This window comes from Oryzias latipes, chromosome 3 (assembly GCF_002234675.1).
Source record: "Oryzias latipes chromosome 3, ASM223467v1".
In the NCBI taxonomy this organism is placed as follows: Eukaryota; Metazoa; Chordata; class Actinopteri; order Beloniformes; family Adrianichthyidae; genus Oryzias; species Oryzias latipes.
In genome coordinates, this window is record NC_019861.2 from 12,786,898 (window position 1) to 12,806,845 (window position 19,948).

At 40.0% G+C, this 19,948-nt stretch overlaps 1 protein-coding gene across 1 annotated transcript; it reads right to left on the bottom strand.

Annotated features, from left to right (window-relative positions):
- Positions 1–312: 312 nt before the first annotated feature.
- Positions 313–19,727, bottom strand: secisbp2l (SECIS binding protein 2 like). The gene is made up of 18 exons (XM_023953119.1): positions 19,477–19,727; positions 16,039–16,238; positions 14,864–15,191; positions 14,622–14,760; positions 13,891–14,114; positions 13,220–13,244; positions 12,986–13,098; positions 11,650–11,760; positions 11,449–11,559; positions 10,164–10,331; positions 9,619–9,760; positions 9,350–9,522; positions 9,129–9,261; positions 8,869–9,031; positions 5,011–5,231; positions 4,675–4,829; positions 4,241–4,460; positions 313–2,170 (listed from the first exon to the last, which is right to left on the bottom strand). Exons 1-18 carry the CDS (start codon positions 19,495–19,497, stop codon positions 1,554–1,556), a joined length of 3,264 nt encoding a protein of 1,087 aa, XP_023808887.1. The 5' UTR covers positions 19,498–19,727; the 3' UTR covers positions 313–1,553.
- Between the last annotated feature and the right edge of the window lie 221 nt (positions 19,728–19,948).

Sequence of the window (19,948 nt, forward strand, 5' to 3'; positions counted from 1 at the left end):
GCACGCGCGCGCACACACACACACACACACGCACACGCACACACGCACACGCACACACGCACACACACACGCACACACACGCACACACACACACACACAGAGCGTACCTTCAATCAAACTAGAAATACTTTCAATAGTTGGATATTCCTTTACACGGACATCTCATCTCTCACATTGCAAACTGCCCAACAAAATACATGATATCCTCACCATTACTGAGCTGATAATGTACTAGAATTCTCTATCAAATATCATGAAATTGGATTCCAATATTTTTCATTTTAAATTTAATACACGGCTTCAAGAGCAGGATAATGGTGTTTTTTTTTATTTTTATAAAATGTAAGATTTTTCTTTTGTACATGTGTATTTACAAACGTATAGACGTCTGACAACGGAAACTTGCAAAATTTCCTAAAGAAAATTTAAAAAAAAATCTTAAAAATGTTAAAATTCAAAACTATTTGCTGAGGTCAATCCCAGTTCCCAGCAAGCACGCGTGCTTTTTTTTTTTGGAGCAATGCCAAACTTTATGAACGCCGATAACCCTGTTCTCTGGCTTCTCAGCTTTAAAGGTTGTAAACAACACGAGGCATCCCAAAGCAGGACTCCATCTCACTGCTTTGATTTGACTGTTTATTTACTGAATCAGCTGCTAACTGGATTTGGGGGAAGAAAAGAAAAAAAAAAAACATCGCAAATTGGTTGACAGAAATGGTGGAAGGAGTCTTAAAGGTTCGGCAGTCACATGAGAAAGACAATAAATGAGAGCACTTGTTTTTTCCTTCATAGAGAAACATCTGAAATTCAAAGACAAAAACAACTTTTACACTAGACAATAAGACAAATTATTACAGGTTTTAGTAAAGCTATCTAAAAGGAGGTTATATGCACAAAGTTTGTTTTGTTAAATCATTTCAAATCACCTAAATACAGGATTAGACACTCGTTACTCGGACATTTAAAAACTGGAGGGGTTGGAGTGGTTTTGGTGCAACAACAGAACTCCCCGACCTCTTAATAACAAAAGCAAGGATCACTCGGTAATGTGGCTCTTCCTCCCACGCAAAGCAGAAAGATGGAAGCAAAAATATTTACAAAGATAAAGCAATTTAACAGCAAATCAATGCAAAGCATGTGCCCGAAAAACACACCCACACACACACACACACACACACACACACAGAAACACAAGCAGAGCTGTAAACCTTCAGAGTTTTAAATGAAGTCAGATCTCTCCTCTGCGAGACAAATCTGCTCCAAATCACTGTAAACATCTCTGAAAGAGTTCAAAAATCCAGACACTGGGCTCTGCATTCAAGTGTTGCAGGTATGTGGGCAGAAGAAGTGAGGAGATCTTTACATTTTGTAGTGTTTTCCGACAGCTGCTGGTTTCCGTCCCTCAAACCGAACGTTGGGGTGTGTGCCCAGGTTGGTCAGAGTCTCTGCTGTTTGATAGATGTATACCTGAGATGATGCTGAATGTCAGGGAGACTGGAGGAAGAGGGATGTGAGACACTGACCGAGGAATGAAGCGAAGACGGAGGACAGACTCAGCCCAAGACTACCTTAACCTCTGCTTGTTCTTTGCTTTCTGTTCTGGTATCTGACAGCTCGGCCGAATCAAAGTCCTCCTCCTCTTCGCCCTGACCCCTGTCCTCTTCATCCTCCTCCTCCTCCTCCTCATCCTCTGTACTTTCTTGGCTTTTCCCCAAGTTCAGGTTCTCCAGGGTCTTTGATACCCAGGATTCAATGCGGCTGCTCAGGGTAGGCACCTCTACAGATATCGGTTCGGGAGTGTAGTCATCCTCTTCCTCCTCATCCTCATCCTCTTCCTCCAGCATCCCTGGGACGAGGGTGGAGGTGGTGGACGTGATGGAGGAGTTCAGTGGCCCCCTGCAGCTCCCGTCTAAAGAGCCCGTTTCTGTGCTCTGCTGGGAGGCCAGCTCCAGACGGTCATCAGCTCGCACCTCGTCTCTGTCCCCACTGCCCTGCGCAGTGGGCCCCGCCCTCGGCTGGGGGGCGGTGGAAGATGGCGGGGCGACGCTGGCAGGGGCCGCTGTGATCTCGCCATCTTTCTGGGCGGTAGCAGGAGGCGCTGGACGACTTGGCTCTTCCTCTGCTGTCTCTGGGGCGTCGGAATTCTCCACCATAGTCCTCCAGTTAGTCTCTAAAGACACAAATGAAGCATGATCATCTTCCTAAGTTCAGAATTATAACACAATTAAGAAACATTACCTGCACACGGTTAATATTGATTTTGCGCCCCATTTCTTTAGGTTGATTTTAAATTCCCCTGCAGAATGTGCATTTCCCCATAACTGATTTAATCAACAATTTGGGCTCCAAAAAAAAAAAGCACAAAAAAATCTAAATGTGAGAAACAGTTGAGCAGAGGAACCCAGTATTCCTTACACTTTTGATTTCAAGTTAAACACTTTAGAGCAGCATCTCTACTTTCTGTGACGATTTCATGAAAGCAATTTTTATCTATACTGTTTAGTACTTTTTACAGAATAAAACAAAATGAAATCAAAACCCAAACACAGACAGTTTAAAAACATGAAAAACTGACAGGACCCTCTCAAAGTGAAGATTAAAGTAAAAATCCGCAATGGACCAGGATCAACTGAGAGTCTCCGATTAACAACGTCTTGATCCGGGTTAGAAAGCACTCAGACTTGATCTGACGCAGTGACAAAGGAAGGAAATTCCAAAGACAAGGAGCAACAGGTTGAGGAGAGAAATCTCTTGTTTTGTTTCCAGTTTTTGGAATATTTAAAGACCCACTCCGATCGTCTGACCTGTTGTCAAAGGGTTTCCAGTGGTTTTGATTCGGACTGTGCCATTTTTAAGTCATAAATCATAAAACCTGTGTGGTTTTTGTAGGACATAGCTTCTGCAGAGCGACAGGAGTTCATTATAAATTCACCTCCGAGTTGTGGGCAAGACTATTGGCGCAGAGTAAGCCCTCCCCCATTTCCCATCAGACGAGGAAAACAAAGATGTACATGATCTAGTAGTCTACAAGTGGATGCATCAGAATGAAGTGGAGCAGGGAGATGATGGCCCACTGACAGTGGCACCTACAGCACTGCTACAAGCTTTTTCCAAACGGCTTTTTTATGTCTGCTCCTGATTCACAATGATTGGAATTAAATGCTCAGAAATTGGGTTTTAAATCTTAGTTTTCTTTATAAATGTCCTCCATCAGGAGAAAAATGCCACAAGAACATGTAAAAAACAAAATTTTCACAGGAGTGGGTCCTTAAAATCGTTGGTCTGTAGTAGGCCTGCACAATTAATCGCAAATTTATCGCGATTTCAAGCTGCGCAATATCCATATCGCAAAAGTCAGCGAAAATCGCAATAAATGGTAAACTTTAAATTTGCTAAAACAATCTTATGGCAACTGTTTAATGAATTGAATAAATCTCTTTATGCATTTGACCAATCAGATGGAGCCTTCACATTGTTGACCAATCGGATGGAGCTTTTGTGTCAGATGTTGCCCTCCTAAGACGAGGGTCATTTGGAGAATAATTTGAGGGATTTTGACTTATTAAAATGAATTATTATTACTTAATAAAATTAAACTTTTGCAGTGAAATGGAAATGTTTGTTGTTTTTGCTATTTGTTCATTTATCGCAAGTTATATCGTCATCGCAATATTGATCACTAATATCGTGAGTTTTCGTCATATCGTGCAGCCCTCGTCTGTAGACCTTAAGGATCAAGCCAAAAAGGAAGGGGTTAAAAGGTCAGTAATCTGAGGTCAGTGGAAAGTAAAGGTTTGCCTGTAACTGGATCTCTTTGCTCCCAAAGGTTTACTCTTTGCTGCTCTCCATTTCTTACCATTTGTGTTTTGATATCCCCACTACTTCCCGTCTACTTTCAAGGCCATATCCTGTCCCCCATCCTTTGTTTATTTAACTATGGACAACACATGTTTGGAGTTGGGTCTGTAGTCGGTTTCTTTACTTCAGTTTCATCATGACTTGGCAGTAAATAAATAAAAACAACTTTAAAAGGTGTTTAGTCACTGTAACTGAGGTCAAGTCAAGTCTGTTCCCCATAAAAACAAATAGATTTAAATCTTTATTGCATATAAACATACTTTGGTGCAAAAATCCCCCCTCCTCCCACACCCAGTACAAACTTTACTTCAGAAAACTAAATGCAGGAGTAAACTTGTTAAAAAAATTTTTAAAAAACAGAGTCATGGAAACATGAGCTTACCGTACTCCTTTTCATTGACCTCAGAGATGGGCTCAGACAGGATGGAGCAGAAGGAGATCGCTGAAGCGGCAGAGTGGTTGCGGGAATGCCCCATGTGGTGTGGGACCTTCTTGTCATGTTTCAGCGCCTCCTCTGCCTGCTCTTGCTCAAGAGCTGACACCATTTCCTTGTAAGCTTTCCTGGCCTCCTCTGTCAGAGACACCAGCTGATTGAATAGCCCCTAAAAGACCAGGTAACCATGTTTAGACATCTCTTTCTGTGGAAACATTCTGTATAGTTCTGCTTTCTAATCCATGTTTAAACATTTTTATTATGTTATTCAGTAAGGCAGGGCAGACTGCTCAACACTTGGCATTAAATTAGCAAACAGCTTACTGGAAAACATATTTCATAGACCAACAACTAGTGGGACTCCAACTGAACCTTTAACTCACCTCGGCTCCAGAATAGTTGAAAATTCCTACAACACTAACAGGCACCAGCTTGTTGACGCACCGCCCAAGAGCCTTTCTGCCCAAAGCAAACACAAAGGGGATCTCCTGCTCCCTTGCCATGGCAATCACGTTATATAAAGCTTCATCTAAACCACCTGCAACGCAAGAAACAAAAAAATGGAATTATATTTAAATTAAAGATTAGAAAAACACAAAGCAAAGACTTGAATGGCTAAAGCTATAGGATGACATTCTGGGAACTCAAAAAACTGGAATAATCACTGCAGGTAGACTCTTGACGTAAACATTAACCACAGCACAGTGTGGAATGCTTACCTTTAGCCTGGATCTTCTCACAGTTAGGAGATATAATAACACACTTTATCTTGTGCAGCTTCATATGCTTGGTGACCTCTCGGAGTCCCATCACGAGGCGGCGCTTTGATTTGGCCTTGCTGGGATCCTTCTGGTAGACCCTTTCCTGGAAGCGAACCAGCTCCTGAAGCAGCAGGGTCACACTCTCATCGATTTCCTTGCTCAGCACCTGGTTACAGTACCTGCAGAAGACAAACCGCGGTGAGAGACGGACAGATTCAGATCTGTGATGTTAGTTTAATTGATTGTGTAATAAAAATGTCAGATCCAACTCCTAAATGTTTAGAAGAATATCCAACAATGAATAAAACGTCTGTGTGTACAGTATTTGTTGCAGCGTTACAGAAAACATCATTTACTACTTGATTTTATGAATATAATAGGGGGGTAACAATGAATTGATATATATTCCTACAATCCAACCAAACTGATCTGTCTGGGGCAAGTTGTTAATGGAATCGACCTCTACCATTATCAAATAGTTTAAAAGACAAAATAAATCAATTACATCAAAATCAACTGATTACCGTAATTTCCGGACTACAAGCCGCTACTTTTTTCCTGCGCTTACAGCCCTGCGGCTTATTCAGTGACGCGGCTAATTTATGGATTTAATTAGCGGCAGCCATGTACGTACTTTCGAACTCAGTGAATAGTTTGAATTCTTTATCTAACACCAAGCACAAGGCATTTATATTCAACACACATTTAAGCAGCCAAACAGCATGGACTTGACTTCAGGTCTTAGACACTTCAGTCATGGTTCAACAAAATGAAACACGCATGCCCGGCCGCATCCCAGAATCCTTTGGTGCCATTAGACCCAACGTGCACCAGATCGCCGCTACAATATGATGAAGCTTTCAAGTTAAAAGCAATCGTTAAAAGCAGCGTAAAAAAGTCCACCGTCACCAACGGGTTTGGAAAAGCCGGTCAGCTGCGTGACGGAGAGAACAGCGCATGGAGTGAATTTACACTCCATTTACGGTTTCTAAGGAAACCGTAAAAGCGGAATTTTGCTTTGAACAACTCCCAGCCTCCGTGTGAGCTGGAGACATCTTCTCCTGCTGATTGAGCTGCGGGGCCGATGGCAGTCTGAAGGCTCCCACACGTAGCAACGCACCCGCCCCTCATACACAAAACGTACAGTATTAAGTCCGATTGCTTTGCACAGACACGATTTGCTCGGTCCACTGGCGCAACGGGGACGAAGTGCTCCTCCTTGAAGCCGCCCTGGCCAGAGGTGTCGGAGTAGATAGGAAGGGGAGACAAGGAGTGCGCGGGGCGTCCGCGGAGTGCAGAGGCTTCTGAATTCTGACGCACGCGCCGCACTGAGGCGCGCGTATCGCGCTGAGGCGCGCGCTTTTCAGTCGCCGCTGCTGTATTTTACCGGTGTGTTTTTTAACCAGTCCTGTTACTCCCATAACGCTGCTGCGACACAAGCGGAAGGAGAGCTGTACCCGTTCACCCCTCCATGCACTGCTGATACTTGCTCATTCTTAAACACGTACAACAGAATGGCGAGCCGGGCGTTGGCCCCGCCTTTAGCCCCTAAGACTCATGGGAAATGTGGAATCGCGGATGTAAATTTCCTCATCATAACTGAGGGATGTAATGTTGATTATATGGTTACTGTTTGTAATTTTATGTATGATACCTAGATTGTCAATAAGTAAAAAAAAAATGAAATAAAAACACCATAACTGAGGTACTTGTGAACAGAATAGAGGTCCATGCTGTTTGACAAATGTCGATACACTCAAATACATGAGCCAGAGGCAAAGCTGGCACCACCCACAATGTGCTAATTAATTGCACTCACTCTGGGATACTGGCCGTGATCTGTCAGGATGACAATATCGCCTAACACATGTGCGGCTTGTACTCTGACGCGGCTTGTGTATGTATAAAACTAATTAAACACGTGAAAATGGGTGGGTGCGGCTTGTAATCGGGTGCGCTTTGTAGTCCGGAATTTACGGTACATCAATTCAAATGGTCTCAATAAAACACCATTCGGATTGAGGTAAAGTAGGTTTATTTAACCGGTATAGAGTAAAAATGACCAAGTGCCATCACAGCGGACAACACGCGTGTGACGTCAGCCAAAACTGATCAGTCCATCATTCCCGTCCAATGTGTGGAAACACTTTAAATTTAGCAAAGACATGTGACCATACAGTGAGGTAGAATGTTCTAATAATGTTCAATTTGGATTATTTTGATGTGGAAAAACAACAGTGGGCTGAACTTTAGCAAACTAAAATGTGAATGGATTTGACATTCATTCTTATTTACTTGTACACTTTATTCTTGCAAGAAATACAAGGAAACTGGAAAACTTCAGCTGCACTGTTCAGTACCAGGAATTTATCCCCGAGTCACACTGGTTGAGGTTTTGGCTAAAGATGTCCTGAATCCATTTTAGATCAGTGAATCAGATTGTTCAAAATGAACAAAAAATTGACTCTGAAACCCATAAATTATGATTTCAAATAGTTGTTAATATGTTATATATCTAAGCCTTACGAAAGTGACAGAACAGTCTGAAATGGAGGAAACTGATTATGTGATATTATGTTAGTTGTGATCGGCCTCTAACTAGCATGAAGTAAACAGATTGAAGTGGGCTGGACCAAGCAGCAACAACAGATTTTGATCACAATCAGCTTCTGATCTTTCTAACATGTCAGTTTAATCTGAGCCACAGATTTCTTTGTGCCATCCTCTCTTTTTAGCGCAATGTGCTCTGCGTCCTGATTGGCTGTTGTCAATCTCCTCTGTGCCTTGTCTTCTGTACAGAAACTGTTTAACTTTCAACATTAACATACATTTTCTATCGCAATCAGATCTTTGTTTTTCATCCTACAATATTGGACCAACTTTTCCACAAAGGATTGAACTTTAGAAGTTTTAACAGCAGAGAAAAGTGGGAAAATGTTTATGTCGGTCGGAGAAAAGTGTAGAAAGTGTGTAGTGAGGAGTTTTACCGTCTTCCATCTGTAATAATTGTAAAAATAACTGCTGATTTTGGTTATTGCCAGTTATTAGAATGAAACAACCAAGTGATTGTTTGCGGGATTGTTATTTTGGTGCAGACAATTGTGGTTCTGGTTAATCCAACAGAGGATGGCAGTGGAGTCATGTAACTCCACCAATCGCCAGAAACAAGTAATGCACAAAGAAAGATAAGATATGGCTGAAACTTTGAATGCGATTCCGGTTAAAACCGGTTAATTACTTAAAAGTATCTTAACGACATTTTATTAAAACATAAAATGAGCAAGTCTGTGAGAAAGACACGTCCACTTCACGTCTATGAAGCTTTATTTATAGTAAGTAATCAAAGTTTGTAGTGCTGTCAATCAAAAATGTGTTTAATCTTGCTTGTTTAGGGTTTAACATCCATTTTCTTTTCTTTTAGGATTTGGCTAAACAGAATGAACAGACATGATGTCTCTCCCCATCAAATATCTAGAAGAGGGATAATAAATGGTCAGTCAGGAGGAGGAGTCATGCTCCAGAGGCTTTAAATGCAAAATGTGTTGGAGAAGTACCGGTTGAGACAATGGTCCTTCAGCAGACTGAAGACAGTGGACAAAGCCGGGTTTGAAACGCCTAGCATACATTTTTTTGCTGAGCCAGGACAAAATCCTAGAAATGTCAAACTCTACAATTCTTTATTGTATCCGTTCACTCCTTAAACTCTGGTTCTTCTCAGAAGCAGTGCTGTGTGATGTTTGAGTGGGTTTGGTGTCGGAGATGTTTTCTGACATTCAAATGCCAGGGATTCTAGCAAAAAGGACTGTGAGCGCTTACTCTCTGAATCTCCGACTGTGGATCTTGGTGATGGCATTGGAAGCCATTGGACTCCCGATCCCGGAGCTGGCAGGAGAACCCTGAGACACCGGGGTGATGCTGTAAGGGGAGTTCTGACTGGCCGGGGACAGAGATGCGTCACTGGCCACGCTTAGACCATTTTCTGCAGAATTTAAAATCAAGACATTTCGTCAGTTTGTGGATATTTTCCATCAAAACAGAAAGAATATTTATTCTACTCATGAGATATTTTAATTTGCCTTCCTGGGAGGCAGGTTCACGTGAAAGATCATCAGTAAAATGTAGACACTCATCCCCGCTCTCTTCCTGACCCAAAGACTCTTGCTCTAAGCTCGACTTTCCTTTTTTCCCCTCGCGTTCCTTTAAAATGATCTATAGAAATAAAAAAATATTTATATTTTTTAATTGTACTGGGAAAAAAATGGCTTCTTTGATTACTAGAACTCCTTGCAAAACCAGCCTTTTTAAGGGCAGTTGGTCGCTTGACTTTGGGGATCTCCCGCTCTTTCCCCCTCTTGATGCGAGGCGCTGTGGAGTCAAGGGGGTTATGTGGGGCTGAGTACTGCTGATGTCCCCTGAGCATGGATGGCAAGCTGGAGGAGCCCGAGTTGTAAAAAGGAGTGGTTGTTCCCACTGGAAAAAACAGCATGGACACATAATGCAATTAACATGCAGGTTTTTCCAAATAAAAAAAGCAAAAAACTCATGAATGACAGAGTTTGTGCATACAGGTGAAAGACACGGGCTTGGTGTTGTTGAGTTGCCTGGCCTTCATTGCCTGCTGTTGTTTTTCCAGAGCTGCCAACATGTCTCCCAGATCCAGCTCAACAGAGGTCTTACTCTTCTTCCCCGCTGCTTTGGTGAACGCTTCCTGTAAGACGAAGAATGAAAAACTCATCTCCATCATTCTGCTGGCTAATGTAAAAAAATAAAATCAAACATATTAATAACCGTTTAATCTTTTTTTATAACAAAGATAAGAAAAATCCTTATTTCTATTTGCCCTTTAACTTCTACAAAAAATTTTTTTATTGCGGGTTACAAATCCACCTTTAGAGACGTCAGATGTATAAAAATATATGAAAACTCACATTTTTCTGCAAGGGAGACCAATTTAAGAAATGTAACACAGGCAAAGCTTTTTTTTTTTTTTATTTAACCAGATGAGCTATAAAAAACATGTTCTTATTTACAATAACTTAAGGTAAGTGAACAGGTTTAAGCAACAAAAAAAGAGGATGAACTAAAGATGAGATGGTTGTCCAGATGAATACCTGCAGTTTCTTTTGCTCCATGCTGATTTCAGAGTACTCCTGTGCAGTGGCCAGAGCAGCAGCCAGAGCCTTCTTTCTCTGGCTCTTGGCCCTCTTGGGAACAGAGGTAGTAATTGGAATGGGGGTCTGCACAATGTTGATTGGAGAGTTCTCTGGTAGGTTATCCAGCTGTGATGCACATAGAGGCACATTATAGAGACAACCTTCTTATGAGCCAACCCTCCATTAGGTTTTGACTTTTTAACCTGACCTTTAGCCCATTTTACTATTTTTAACGTTTTTTTATTCATTTTGCATTTGTTAATTTATCCATTTTTCTTATATTTTATGATTTTACATGGGACTATTCATTTTAATATTACTTATTTCACATTTCATAATTTCACTAATTATTTGCATTTTCATTTCCAGAGCTTCCTCAGTTGGGTCCCCTCCCTCTGGGTCGGCTGCTGTTTGGCCGCTGCAGCTCTAGATGGGAACCTGCATCGCCACCTTGCTGTGGTGTTGCAGGTTCCCCACCTGTGATGCTGCATCTGGCTGTCTATGCAGCAATCCACCGAAAGGGAGGTTCCAAATATTAACTTTCACACAAAACAAACGTTTTTTTTTTCTGTGCCGGGGGTGGGAGGCGTGAATGGGATTAGGGGTTCTGTGTGGTTCAGGGGTGGGGGCGCAATTTTTTATTTTTATATTGTTGTGCCTGTTTTATATTGTGTGTTTTGTTCTGGTGTAAAGCACTTTGTGTCATGTTTTATGTGAAAAGTGCTATTTAAATAAAGATTGATTTGATTAGACATCTTTAATGAACAATGAAGAGTTTGAAGCTTGGGACACAACAAGGGTTGTGTCCCATTAAAATCTAAATAACAGCAGATATAGCTTCATCCGAGATCATAATCAGGTAGTTTTTTTTTTATTTTTTAAATGAACCAATTCCGATATGCAGGATGGTGAATGTCTCTGAATGAGACCAAACGGAGAATATCTCCAAAATCCAACCAGTGACAGATCGCGAAATTTAAGTAAACTAGCTACTAGTATCCAACTTAAAATAGTTCAAGTTAAAATCATTGCTTAAGAATTTTTTTAAGCTCATACCATGATCACACATATTTATCTGAAATGCCTTTTGTGATATAAATGACCAAGTCAAGTCTAACTTATTAAAATATAAACCTTCAAATCTTGGCACCATATGCGTTTGTGTTGTCCAAGATTAAGAATAAAATACACTCATGTTTAAACAGTCTTCGGGGGCTGCTGTGTGCGTTAAGTACTGGCGTACCAGGTTTTTGGGAAGTTTAGGTTGTGTGTGAGTCTGCGGGGGAGCAGGTTCTGGTTTGGTGCTGCGTTGGACAGACCCTCCAGCAGGGAGATCTGGAAACTCATCTTCATCCTAGGAGATAAATGGAATTTTTTTTTCTTTTAGCACCACATGGCTGATTTAAAAAGGGGAACTTTTGTGATTGTCAGGACAGGAACCCACCTTGAAGTAGAGGGGCTCAGGAGTGAGATCGCTGCCCGGGCCGGCTGCCGGCTGCAGCCTTTGTTCCGGCTGGCCGCATGACATGCGGCCTGGATAGCCACTGTGAAAATCCTGAAAGGCAGAAAAACACGAATGACCCACATATAGTTTATCTGATGCAGTGGGTCTGGAAAATATATGTGAGAAGAAAAATATACCAACTTAAAGGAGGGTTAAGGAAAAACAGATGTTTATCGTCTCTCAAAAGTGGCAGGTTCTATTCCCTTACAAAACAGATTTGTGACCATGTCATAGCAAAGAGAATCAGGGCTACATTGAAGAATGACACCTAAACACACAGTACAATTGTTCCCTTTTTTTTCCAGTATACCTACACTTTTATAAGTTGTATGAAATATCTAACTTTCCTAACTTGAGATGAAGTCAAAAGCATGAAAACATGTTCAAATGTACAGGGGTTTGAACAAAAGAAAAGAAAATGTAGAACGTTTTTAAATACATTTCTTTAAAACAAAGATTTTGTTTTAGTAAATATGCTCACATTTAACCGCTTCAGTAAATAGTTTGGCCTTAGCCTATAAGAACCCAGACTTAAAAATAAAATTCTGTGTATTTTACCACAAACCAAGAAGACCAGAGAATCCATTTCTGATATTTTTTTGTTACACTCATGTCACCATGGACTCTTAAGGGTTAAAGTGTAAAGTTGCTGAATAGCAGTTTCCTTCACATTGTGACTTTTGTGCAGACCCATTAGAACAGGGGTGGCGAACACGCGGCTCTCGGACAAAGAGCGTGCAGCTCTTTGCGTCTCATCATATTTTCTATATTCAGTGCCTCATTTTATAGTTTTTTTCCCTCTTAAACCACACTTGTGTGTGTACGCCTTGGCAGGTCAGTGTGTGGTGTAGCTCTTTGACTCTCAAAGTGAAAAAATTTGGCTCTTGGTGTCAAACTTGTTTGCCACCCATGCATTAGAAGAGTGCTCCTTTAGAAGAAATCAGCACACAAACATGCTGCTGTGGAGGTTTTCCTAGGGTTTTTTTTTGCACAAAAATATCTTAAATGTAAAAGTTGGGCTTGAAAACCAGTCCAAGAGGTGTTTCCTGTAAATGGTGGTCCATGCAGAAAGTGCTTCTTAAAACAGACGTCTTTAACTTTCCAGTCTTTTTTCTTTTATTGTCATCAGATTTATCAGACAATAAAATAATAGGCCACAAAATGTGGCCAATTTGTTGGAATCATCTTAAAGATCATTTAATCTACTTGATTTCAACTGATTCAATAATTATTACAAAAGGGGATTAGCAGACATGGCAGGTAGGATCAATTTTACCTGAGAAAAGTTTCTCTGTTCTGGGTTCCTCCTCTGATCCCCTCTGACAAAGTGTCCGTTTCTGTCTCCCCAGGTCTTTGGAGTTGCCTGAGATGCCACATTTACCCAGGGACCTAGAAAAAAAAATTACACCCCCAAAAAAATCATTTTGTTAACAAAAACTAAATTAATGACAATAATAGAGAAGTCTAATAGTTAGAGAAGTCATTTTAAACCATTTTAAGACAAACGTACTTGTCACTACACCGCTCTCTACACCCTGAAACAAAAGACAATGAAACATGTTAGATAAACAAGCAACAACAATAATAAAAATACTTCTATTCCATAAAGCCGTCAGGACAAAAAGCTGCTATAAATACAATATACTTGGTCATCATTTGACCTTTTGTGTAAATGTTTAGCACATTGAGTCACTTTTTCTAGTGCCCGACAGTAACCCAGACAATTGACTACTGCACTTTGAGTCATAGTTACAAAAGTTTGCACCATGAGTCAAAGTTATTCTTTTCTCTAAAATAATTTTAATGCTCATTATATATTGTAAGTACTGCCCTTAACATAATGTATAAAATGCAGGTTTCCCACATTTTTATACAAATTAATTTGCTATTTCTAATGCATATATCTTAAGTCCCTTCGAGACATGGATTTTAAGCTTTCCTGTTTAACCTTAGCTAAGAAAAAAAAACCTCAACATGATCTCACACTGGTGTGGATTCTGCTCATCGGTTTGAATTTCATGACCCATTTTAGAGTAGGGGTTGCCATTGGTCCTCTGTATCACTTGCATACAATGGGACTCCTATAGATGTGGCACAGGCTGCTGGTTGATGCCAAATTCTGCTTTTCACGTGACAAAGGTTTACTGGCTCCTGATCATCTACATTTATAACACAATGTACCATAGATGGGGCTGTGTTCTCTGCGGTCCGGTTCGTTGCCCCGGCTGCCTGGTTGTGTTTTGGGCTGCAGTAGCCACTGTCGCTGTCTATGTCTGCCTCGCTGGCGCCCTGTTCATTGTAGCTTTCAGCTGGATGGGAAGCCCGTCTTCTTTTATTCCGGTTTTTCCACAGCAATGGGCTAACCCGCTCAGCGGCACACCGACCCGACACCTCTCCTGGGAAATCTGAAGGAAAAAAGAACAAAAATACTCAGAAAAGAATATGTGCAAAACTCTAACAATTATCCCACACACAAATAAGAAGATTAAGGACCAATTCATTCATAAACTTATTAAGAGTGAAGAACTAACTTGGACTATAAAAAAAAAACAATTTAAGAAAAAAATCCAAACTGACAGGCTTTGGCATTTGTTTAGGAGAATTGCATAATGGAGGCCTGAGTTTCACTCATGGTAACCCTTAACTGGAATCTCTGCATTCCGTTTCTACCACTGGTTCAAGTTTTATCCCAACAACTTGCAGGACCAGAAGCTCGTCATACTTTCTTTGTCCTCTGGCATTTAAGTTTAAAAAAAAAAAAAAAAAAAAAAAATCAAACTTAGTATTTCCAGAACTGATGTAACCTAATGGTTTCAGAGCTTGGGTTTTCCCTCGCTGGTTTAGCAGAAAGTATTTTGCAAAGTCGTGCAATAAACCAGCTGTATCTTTAGTTGTTGCAGTAGTTTTCTTACCCGTCTGCTGTGCTGCATCCACCAGCATCACATTCTTGGTAATGCCATCAGGTCCTAAGGTGCACACCTCCTTCTGCACAGCTGCATTTCTTGTTGGAGGGCGACGACCCCGAGCAGCTTGGTACACACCCAAATGTTGCTGTCAGAAACCACAAACACTTAACAGGCTGATAAAAAGACACATTTGTACAAAAGATTGAGTCAATATTGCAGAATTGAATCAAAGTGCAGATCTTTTGTACCTTTGGGGGGACATTAGATCGGGCCATGCCTCTTCCTCTTTGACTGGCCATTCCATATGCGAGTCCGAGGGACAGAGGCCTTTCGCTGACCTCTGCTGAGACAGGGTTGACTACACCTGCTTGAACTGGGCCTGCGTAGGTGCCTGGGAAGGGCTGGTAAAAGCCCATCACTGGTTGGCAAGGAGCAGGCATGAACTGGTAGTAAGTGTAATCATTGGAGACAGGAGGCTGGGGGGAAGACATGATGGGGTAGGCCAAGTATGGAGCACCAGGGGTGGGGTTAGCCTGCTGCCAGCGCAGCTCCCCTCCATTGTATACAGGATGTTGTCTGGGGAAAAAAAATAAAAAAATAATAATAAAAATAATTTTATATATATATATATATATATATATATATATATATATATATATATATATATATATATATATATATATATATATATATATATATATATATATATATATATATATATATATATATATATATATATATATATATATATATATATATATATATATATATATATATATATAATTTAACGTCATTTTCAGAATTTGCATCTTTATTTTAACAGCATTTTCTAAACGTTGGTTTTCTCAGGTCACAAACAGCATGTGCTAGTATGCTAATAAAGATCCAGATGACATTTTTGCAGCTCGTCTTCGATAGTGGGCATTTCCTTGCATTCAAATGTTGGGGAAGGAAGCGAAGGAGCGGATGCATGCAGGATGCAGCGCCGCATTTTGGACAGAGGAAGAGCCACTGGAAACATGGGGGGGGGGGGGTGTCGTAGTTCTATTTCTGTTCCATTCATTACTAGATAGTCTTGCAGCAAAAAGCAATGAGAGGGATCAAAGTTTAAATAGATATCTAGATGATCAAAATGCAATAAAACACTGGTGTTGGTCTACACTTGCTTTGAATAATTAAAAAGAAAATATATAGGAAGGCAGACATTTGTTCTTTGGACCTTCAAAGTTCACTCATCAACAGATTACATGTATGCTTTAAGGAATGAAAGTTGGATGGCTCACTAGGTTGGGTCCAAAATAACAAAACCAAGAAGCACTAGCGCCTTTAGCTCAACTTTGAAGAGTTTCAGCAAACACCTGTAGAGGTTCATCCTAAAACCTGTGACCTCTGACCCCGGCCCAAACACTGATTGTACAAATACCTGCTGGGTTGGTTCTCCTGGACAAAAGGATAGCAGGTGATGAGGTAGCTGGGTATGGATGTGGCTTCCACCCCTCCACTGCCTCCTCCGATACCTCCGCCTCCTCCTGCTTCCCCAGAAAGACTCATGCCGATAATAGAACCTTCCAAACCTTTCCTCTGCGGGATAAATGGTTCGACTTCAGGTGAAAGCTTCACATCCTGCACAAAGACAAAACATCAGCCATTACTGTCACACAGCAAGGAAAGGCGGGTAATTGCTGGCTGTGTGATGCATGCGAGACACAATTAAGCCCTTCTCTTCAGGGTAGACAACTTTGTCACGTTTCTAGCCAGCCAGTACATTTTCAGTTTGTTTTTTTAATGCGGTGTTCCTTTTCCATATTTGTACCTTCAGTTCTCATCTGTTCATTTAGCTACTTCATTGCTGGGTGGACACAAGAAATATCACGAAGACAAAGCCAGAACGTTGTGTCCGAGTGAAACTTCTCCAATAGGTTTAGAATATCTGCAAAGCCATATTTTCAAAATTGAAATGAACAATAAAAATGGTTTGGAAAATAATCTTGAATTATCCTAAATTTTATGTTTATTAGTCACAAACCATAAACTTCTCACTCGGACAAATATTGTGGGTTTGCAAATATAGAAAGTTGTGAGAAAATTTAGATCTAACTCATCGTGTATTGAGGATAAGGAGAAACATGAAGAAGAACACATCATGATATAAATGAAACTGCTGCAGGTTAAAATCAAGGTATAAAACCACTTCCAGTCGCTTTTGATGTAGTAACTAAATAACCAACCAGTAATGAATAATTTTAAAAAAATAATAAAAAGGTATTTTGTGCATTTAAAAAAAAACTTTTATTGCGGTCGTTTTTATCTTTTATCAATGAAGATCTGCAGATTCAAATTTATTAAACCTAATTTATAAAACACTTTTCATACTGAAGTAGTACAGAGTGCTTCACAGAATGTAAACATCTTTCAAAAAATTAATACCTTTTAAAAAGGAATATTAAGCTGATAGTAACAGTGAGTTCTGAACAGAGGCACCATTGAGCAGAGACTAATATATTTATATAGAAGCTCAATTATCTCATTTAAGATTTTACATCATGTTTTTAATTTTGCTGCAGTACTCAGTTTTTGCATGATAGAAGAGCAACTAACTCCCCTGCCACAGGTAAAAAAAAAAAACGGAATCTGTCACAAATAAAATTAGCCAACTGTACTGGAAAAAAAATAACTGGCACATAATGGCTGTATCAAAAACCAACAAAAAATGTTAAACATTGACATTTTCAGATAACCCAATTAATAATTGTTAACCTTTTATTGTTTTTTCTTTTTTACAACATAAGATAAAACCAAGAAAGGAGAAGGGGCACCTGAGGACAACTTTAGACTGCAACACATAGGATTGCATATTTAAAAACATATATTTCTGAGTAAAGGTTAAAGCTGGAAAAAAAAGCACTTTGAACAAAGATCAAAAATAATTGCTACACAAATGTGGTTTAAAAAAATTCCCTGAAAATTGGATTAATCTCAGTATTTTATTTAGTTTTGGGGAATTATTTTCAAGTTCTCTGTTCTTTTCGTTGTCACAAAAGGTGTATCATTTGCACCCCAGAGTGTCGTTCTCTATTTTACAAGTTTCATTTTATCCTATTTTGCAAAGGATCTGAAGAGGTGACAGGGTTCAGTGCACAAAGGGGACACTTTCTCAGAAACTGTGGTTGGAGCATATCAATGGAGTTTCAGTGCAACCAGTGGATGTCACAAATGCCTATTGTTTCCTACGGCTACTGTCTGTGGGTGGATCTTGGTGATCTTATCTTAAGAATCAATCCCATCCAAGACAAAACAAATACAGACTCTTTTTTTTTAAACCACTTTTATTAAGGAAATCAAACTATAAACGAAAGGTTTTGTGGTTGAAAAACCTCAACTATCAGTAAAATTATACAAGTCTCCAAAAGCACACATGTAAGGTTTGGTACTGCAGTGCCTGTCCAATGTTAAAGTGAAGCTAAGGCAGTGTTGTTATAGGATTAGGTTTGAGAGGATCAAGTGGGGACAGTACGACTGGATAAGCTGACTAACATGGACTACATGTGTTCCCCGATTGCGGTTCTTGAACACAGTAAAGTGATGGGAAAAATCCAACAGTAAAAAAGAAAAGAAAAGGCATTCTTTCTGAGGCGACACATCCTTGTTTCAACGAGTGTTGAGAGGATTACTGAGAATAATTGTGGCTGTGAAAAACACAATGAGGTCAGACCCAGATGTGCATCCGTTAGGGGTGACAGAAGGTGGCTGGATGGACTGATCTAACAAGCTTCTGTTTGTACAAGGATTTATTTGTACACATGACATGATGGTTTCAGAATTTGCATGAAAGCAGGGTGGACTGTGTGTGAACGGCACAGAAAATCCATTAGAACTTTTCACATTTATAGAAATGGGGCAGATGACCATCATGACAGTCACACTGGCCCTTTGTCAAGAAGAAGACTAAATAGAATGGAGTGCTTCAATGATCTAGGCCCAAGACATCTCAAATTTGATGTGTCTTTTATTTTAATGATTACTATTAATGTCATTTAGCCCAGTATATCCAAAAACCTATCATATTAACAAGCTGTTTACATGTCATGACTTTGAAGTGTTTTGGCTCCTTCAAATCAATCAGATCTTTATTGTTCCAAAGATACCAGAAAGTCTGAGGGTTACACTGTTTACAGATTTAGGTAACAAGTTTATCTTAACCAGTGGGAGAAGAAAGAAAAAATAACAGAACACCAAACCCAACTTTCTGCATATCTTCCCACTGCAAAGGAATTGCACACATGCAGAGGAACAAGCCATTCCTCTATAATTGAGAACAAGAACCGACTCCACCTCTCATTGCAACGCTTGTTTTGGATTTTACTAGCTGACTAAAAGTAAGACTTTTTTCCGCAGATGTCATTAATAATATAATTTCAGCAAATGAATCAAGCATTTCAGCTCATGTAACAAGCGAAATCAAATGACAGCTGATGTTAGCTTTGGTTAGCTTGTCAAGCTAGCTGTGTTTAGGTAGGAACGCACAAAACCGAAAACGCACGAAAATAATCACAAGTAATTAAGTTTACCTTTTTATTACCAATTAAATTGTTTGCTACATAGTAACAACGCAATAGGATAGTTAAAGGTATTATTCACACGAATTTTTGTCCCCGTAGCGAACTAGCCATTAGTGGAAGTGCTATAGTACTGAAGTTTAGCGAGACAATAATTTGAGGTTGTTTAAACGACACGAAATTGAGTAAATTGATAACTAAACATTGTGAAGTTGTGCTGCTCCGTTTAAACGGGCGTTAGCAAGCAAAACAAACGAACAAAAAAATCAATCATATCAGACAATGAATGTAGGCACAAACTATACCTTAATGTCACCAGCGTCCATGTCAGTCACCAACAACGCTGCCGCAGATCGTCGTCGACCGCAATGTCGACGTCAGGATGCAGGCCTTAGTTTCTTCATTTTAAATTACCATTAAGATTACCGCGACTCTCATCCCGAGTTAACTGTTACAGCTGCGTCAGCTCGCAATGTTTATCACGGTCTAGCCTGTAGCACAACCTAGGAGCAGAAAAACTGCGAGGAAATGGGAGTCACCTGGAACGGAAGCCGACGAGGCTCAGAAAGCTTTTTTTTTTTTTTTTTTTACGAGGCTCAGAAAGCTCAGATTGATTGAAAACCGTATGACGTCACAAATTCCCGCAGATTGATTTCCTGGAAAGAATGGAGACATTCGTGACTGCTGCTATTTTGACACATTCCATCAAAACATGATCCAGGGATTTTTTTAACAGAATTTTTAAATTATACATTTTTAAAGGATATTTAAACTCAA